This window comes from Poecilia formosa, unplaced genomic scaffold, assembly GCF_000485575.1.
Source record: "Poecilia formosa unplaced genomic scaffold, Poecilia_formosa-5.1.2 Scaffold130, whole genome shotgun sequence".
In the NCBI taxonomy this organism is placed as follows: Eukaryota; Metazoa; Chordata; class Actinopteri; order Cyprinodontiformes; family Poeciliidae; genus Poecilia; species Poecilia formosa.
Window position 1 is genome coordinate 1,159,151 of NW_006800069.1, and position 6,704 is coordinate 1,165,854.

General features: G+C 38.9%; 1 protein-coding gene across 1 annotated transcript in view; it reads left to right on the forward strand.

Annotated features, from left to right (window-relative positions):
* Positions 1-3,598, forward strand: part of LOC103144680 (transmembrane protease serine 9-like) — a 12,741-nt gene extending 9,143 nt beyond the window's left edge. Inside the window, exons 7-10 of the mRNA XM_016676191.1 lie at positions 310-536; positions 1,079-1,341; positions 1,419-1,609; positions 2,954-3,598. Coding sequence (XP_016531677.1) covers positions 310-536; positions 1,079-1,341; positions 1,419-1,609; positions 2,954-3,343 — 1,071 coding nt within the window. The 3' untranslated portion in view covers positions 3,344-3,598. The remainder of the gene's footprint in view (positions 1-309; positions 537-1,078; positions 1,342-1,418; positions 1,610-2,953) is intronic.
* Positions 3,599-6,704: the final 3,106 nt, after the last annotated feature.

Genomic DNA, 6,704 nt, shown 5'->3' on the forward strand with positions numbered 1-6,704 from the left:
GTCTCTCTCACTCTCACTCTCTCTGTCTCTCTCACTCTCACTCTCTCTGTCTCTCTCACTCTCACTCTCTCTGTCTCTCTCTCTCTCAAAAAAAGAATCAAGTTAATTTTAGAAGTTGGGCCGCTGCTATGTTGATTAACATTTTGCTTTCTCTTAGAATTGTTTAACAAAAAGCAGAAATACAAAACAGCATTAAAATATTTTTTTTTAAACCACGCAAAAATGGTTCAACATTGAAAAACTGATTGTACCCGTTTACCATGAAACCAACAGTAGAAAAACAGAGCCGTGTCAAACGATGAGGCGTAGTTTGACATGTATGAGCGCTTCCTCCACCTTGACTCACCTTTTGTCTTTTCTCGGTTTTTCCCAGTGTGTGGCAAAGCAGCTGGAAGCAAGTCGCGGATCATTGGAGGTCAAGATGCCCAGCTGGGGGACTGGCCCTGGCAGGTATATTTTACTACAAGTTATTCCTCCTGTGGAGGGTCGCTGATAAGCAATGAATGGGTGCTAACAGCTGCTCACTGCATATCAAGGTGAGAGGGTTTTTTTTTTTAATCAGATGGTTAATAAATGATTAAAGCTGCAGCGTGTAACTTTTATAAAACAAAATCTGTTTTTTACATATTTATTAAAACTATCACCACATCATGATGCAGATAATCTGCGAAACACTTTTTTTTTCCTGTTAAAAATTAGAAAAGGAGTGTTGGATACTTACCGGGTTGTGAGTCACCTCCTGAAATTTGCACACACACATACACGCAAACATGTCACACAAGTCAGGTGAGACTGTTTTCTCACTTTCCATCAGTCAGACACGTATGTCAAATCCATCATCAGATCTTATCCCCTCACCGTAACAGGCAGAGGAACTTGACTTTTTCACAGATTGTCTGTGACAATAGTGACAGTTTCAACAAATACGTAAAAAAAATATTTTTAAAAATAAAAGTTACATATTGTCGCTTTTATCAGAGATGGCTTTCATTATGTTTTTCAACATTTGTTGATACTGAAAGAACAGTCTAAACTTCTGTGCTGACTCTTATTCTTGCGTGTTTTGATTTTCCATAAGAGACGACCTCAACTACACAAAAGTCCAACTTGGTGTTGTACAACCAGACAGCGTTTCCAACTCGACTAAAGTTACTCGAAGACTCTCTGAAATCATCTGCCATCCTGAGTACGACTCTTTAACATCTGAGAATGACATCTGTCTTCTGAAGCTTTCGGCTCCCGTTGACTTTACTCCCTACATCCAGCCGATCTGCTTGGCCTCAGAGAACAGCACTTTCCATGATGGCCTTGCGAGCTGGGTCACTGGTTTTGGCGTCACTGGTAAGTTGCACAATAGACACTGTCTCCGACAACACCCCTTATGGATTTTATGTAAAACCTTTACTTTTCTCTTCTAGAAACCCGGCGTATTGGACTTGGATTAAATCCCAGCTCTCTGCAGGAAGTACAGGTGCCAATAGTTGGAAACAACAGATGCATGTGCTACTACTCCGAAACATTCATGAATGCACTTCTTTTCAATCCTAACCTAAACACAAATAACTACTTGTGTGCTGGATTTAAAGAGGGAGGAAAGGACTCTTGTCAGGTAACTACAACATTATTTCTGCAATGTTTTTTTGTTTTGTTTTTTTAACAGCTCGGTGGAATAATTCTCAGCATAAAACACAAGGAAGAAGAGTAATTTCAAACTTCCTGATAGTCTACAAATCGGCTGCAATTACAAGTAACAGACTCATTTTGTATGAACCTCTGTTTTCAGTATGTAGTCTGGATCTTATGAATATGCAATGTTTTAATTGTAAAGGCAAAAGCTTGGAGGTTTTTGGCATATACGTTTATATGCTACATTTGTATTTCTAGCTAGCTTGTATGGTGTTTTTCCGACACTATTGTTTTATCCCATTGTTTTTAGTTTCTGTTGCTCTTATTTTGTACTGAACACTTTCTGCTATGACAACTTAAAGTTCCCACTCATGGAGGATCATCTTATTTAACATTCTTCTATAACAGCGGTGGGCAATGCTGGTCCTCGAGGGCCGGTGTCCTGCAACTCTTAGACGTCTCCCTGGTCCAACACACTTGAATCAAATAGTTGAATCACCTCCTAAGTGCGGTCAGGTTCTCCAGAGCCCTGCTAATAACCTAATTATTTGACCCAGGTGTGATAAAGTAGAGATACATCTAAAAGTTGCAGGAGACCAGCCCTCCAGGCCAGGAGTTGCCCACCCCTGTTCTAGGCTTGTATTGACCAGCACTGGCATGAACATTGGCAGCATTTGGTTGACCGGCATAAAGCCATTTTCTTGCACAGTCAGTTCTATGAATTGACATTAAAATTAGGGGTGCACAGATTGCAGTTTTCTATCTGTTCGCCGATTAGCCCAACCTGCTGATTCCAATTTTGTTGATACCAATTTTTGTTTTGTCTGAAATGTCACTAAATATAGCAGGAAAGTTGTTGATTTGGCAACAGTGGGGTGACTCTTGTTAAGTGCAAATGTGCAAACATGACCCGGTGGGAGGGGCTAACAGTCACACTTCTCAGAGGAGAGTACAGCGGTTGGTTTTAAGACATTTGCTGGGGTAGATCAGGGGATAACACTGGCTACACATTGAAATCTTGGCCGATCATTGATCTCCCAAAATTAAGGAAATCGGCTGCACCCCTAATTAAAATCAAGGTATTTCACAGGATAAAACAAAAAAAAGCAGCAAAAAAAAGCAGCATTGTTTTTGCTGTCCAGTCCCAAACTGAACGCAGGAAGCATTCCAGAACATGTAACGCAACAGAACCAAAGAAAAAGCAGACACACTTTAGAAAAACCTAATAAGTCAAAAATAAAAAAAATTGACAATGAGAGGGTAATATAAAACTGCAATTACTATCCACAAGTAATTATTATTTTCATCTCTTTCTTCTCCCCTTCAGGGAGATTCAGGTGGACCGTTGATGGTTCAACTCCAGAATAGTTCTCAGTGGGTCCAGGCTGGAATTGTGAGCTTTGGTGAGGGATGTGCTGTCCCAATGAAACCGGGTGTCTACACCCGAGTGTCCCAGTACCAGAGCTGGATCAATGACACGGTCACTGGCATGGAGCCGGGCTTTGTTACCTTCACCTCGCCAGGCATTGACAGCGACCTAAGCTTCACCTGTACCACCACCACCTCCGCCCCCGCCCCCCACACCACCACTCCCAGTATGACCACTGACGACAGTATTTTTGGCAGTGGGGAAACCCTGAGCCACTTCACTCACTTTGTGGGAATTGCTGTTCTTGCTCTGTTCCTTCAATTTCTTGTGGGTGGTGCTTGGAAGTAAATGTCTTACTGGGGATTATGCAATGCACAGATGGGAAAAAGGTTATGTTTTATACTTCACTGCAGTATAAAATATGTGCTACTAAAACTGGTATCTTATTGATGGAAACAAGTAATGCAAGTTTTAAAATTGAGTTCTTTTTCTTTTGAGGAGTCAACTAAACTAATTTTAGTTGTGCTGTTAATATGTAGCTAAGTAACGTGGGGTTAATCTGAACTAACAGGAGTACAGGAATATTGTGATCTTACCAATCAAGTAATACGAATGATCAAATATCATTCGTATCAGATATCAAGTTGATTCTAGTCTGATCCATTTTTAATCTGTTATAATTAATTTTAGTTTTCAGACATTTGGTGTCAAAAATTAAATAAACATGTTTTCATTGCATTTGGTTTCCTGTATGATTACCTTAATTCATATATAGATTGGTGACCAACTAATATCAAAAAGAAACAAAAAAAATAGGTAGCATGCTGGGTGGAAGGAGGACCTCTGGTGGATGGAAAGTTTGGAAATTATCGGCCATTAAAGAAAGTTAATGACTGTTCCTGTTTCAGCCCCGTCAGATAAACTTCAACTGAGTAAAGATTAAAACCTTTATGTTGAATATTAAGTTTTTCAGATTTGTTGTTCTTGTCTCCCAAATATGTCCAACAGAACAATTATGCAGGAATCATTTGGAACTAAAATGGTAATTCTATATAAATGTTTATGCTTGTGAACATAAAATTTCCTACAAATTGTATATTTGTTTTGGATTTGTCATTTTACAAATAGAAATAATTGTGGAGTATGTGTGGTTTATTTTAATGGGAATATTGTGTCATTTACAAGATTTCCAGCTCTAATATACAAAAACACACACGTCGTCACACTATGTGTAATCTACGACAGATTAAGATCAATACCAATACCGCATTTATAGATAAGTTTCATTAGACGTTTGTAGGTCCTGTGTGACAACCTTCCATCAGAGGGTCACCATTTATAACTATGAACAAATCTTGATTGGATTCATTATCCAAGATTTTAGATTTTCTGCGTGGTGTCCAGTTTGTTCCCCCTGCAAATTAGTTTTAACTGTCTGTTACTTCCTGTTTGTATGTCATAATAGTTTACAGAGGGATAAAAGGTAACTGAAGCTCAGCAAAATTTAATGATAATTATGAAGTTAAACCTCCTGTGCTTATGTTTTAACCATCTGACCCAAATTGTCCCTCTGGGATGAATGAAATTGTGGGGCTGAAAGACGATGACATTTTGGAAAACAACCAGTCACACCTTCAGTATAAAAGCTTCTTGTCCTTCAGCGTCAACATGTGTAATCCTCACACCCTCTTCCTCTCCTTTCACCTCCAAATATCCTTCCGATTCATCCATACTAAAATGATTTCAATCTTGTCCTACTTACTTTGATAAAGCCACCTTGAAATAAAACCAAATACCATTAGAGTTACCCCCGCCCCCTGTGGATCTCTTAAAATCTGACATTTGCTATTTATGGGTGGGCAGGATTAGAAAAGGTTGTAATATTCAAGAGACTGAAGCTCAAACTGATTATACAGAGTACATCTCTCACCAATGTCAAAGAGAAAGTAGATATTTCAAACAAAAAACATAAAATCAGTTATTTTATAGATTAGCCTTATAAGTAAACCAGAGTGACGTTAAATGCAGCGAGTTGGATTTCTGTTTGAATGATACAAGTATTTTAAATGTATTATCTCCAAGTATCTCTCAATTTATTACTACACAGTAAAATATCACATTTATTCTGGTTAAATAAACTTGTTTCAAAGTCCTCCATACAGATTTCAGTGTTTAAAAAAAAAAAAAAAAAACAGCTTGAGGATTACTTAAACATAAGACATGCTATCCATTTGTTTGAACTGAAAGCTCTTTTTTTCTGTCAAAAGACGGCGGTAGAGCTACTTTACCAGAATATTTGCTACTGGAAATAAAGGCCTCCAGGTTTTCAGGGTAATGTTCAGGAAGAAATCAACAAGCAACATTTTTCATTTTAAGAAAATAGGCTTATTAAATAATAAATTATATTTGTCAAAATTATATGAAACAGTAAGTGCCTTTTCATTTCTGGCTATGTTTTTGTAGTTTGCATTAGGAATGTGCGATATAAACGGCATACCCGGTAGAAATTCGGCCTACGATAGAGATCTGTAGACTACCGGCCAACCGTGGTGATGCTTGTTGACAGAGGAACCGGGAAGCAGCGTGGCTAACAGCACAAGGGAAGAGCTTGTTAAAAAGGCAGGTGCAAAAAACGTCAATTATCTGGAAGTGGTTTGTGTTTAACCTACCATGGTCTTAGCGCAATGCTCAGAAGGAGCGCTGCAGACAGTAGGGATACAAGGCGTAAAGGCACACAGGATCTGCCAGGGGGTAAAGCTCGCCGAGTCCAATGGACACAGTTTCTATCCCTCCTGCCGTCTTGGCACGATGCTCCAGGCATGGTTGGACAGAGGGGAGGCAGTCTTTCTGAAACCGCAAACGGTACGTGCACCGAGTAAAAAATTTGTGTGGTTTAAATACCCGGGTTGTGCTGTGGTGGTGCAGGGTTTAAGCACAACCCACATATGGAGGTCTTAGTACTCGACGCAGCCGTCGCAGGTTCGATTCCTGGCCTGGCGACCTTTGCCGCACGTCTTCCCCTTCTCTCATTACCCACTTTCCTGTCAATTAACTATCAAACTACCAAAAGAGCCAAAAAAAGAAACACACACACACACACACACACAGAGTGTTAAATGAGTTTTTATAAATATATACATTCCAGTCAATGAGATTTTTGGGGGGGTTTTTATTGCAAGTTTTTTGCAAATATAACAATATTGTGATATATGTTCCTACCGCTACCCATTAGAATATATCGTGACATCATATCATGATATGAAATTCATATTACGAGATCCCTAGTTTGCATCATCTAGTTGATCTATGACTTTATACTTTCCCTAAACAATGACTACTGTGTTTTCTGCAACATGATGAAGGAAATGCTGTCGGTTCCACTCCGTTGAGAATATGCACACACAAACTTGGTAAATATAAGAGGCTGTAGTGATGTGGCAAAAGGTAAAATTGCAGTGATTGGTCTGCAGCGTAAAAAGTTGACATAACTAAAATAAAAGTGGTGCAACAACACAGCCTCGAGGAAATTCACCTGCGACTTTTTTTAATACAAAGATTGATGACAAAATAGTCCTGTTTTGAACTATTGAGGGGTAAATGGTAAATGGACAGAATTAATTTTATTTAATTTGGCAGTATGGTTGGGGCCACTGTGTATTTGAAAAGAAAGTCATATTTGCTTCATATATACAGAACTCCAGTGACTTAT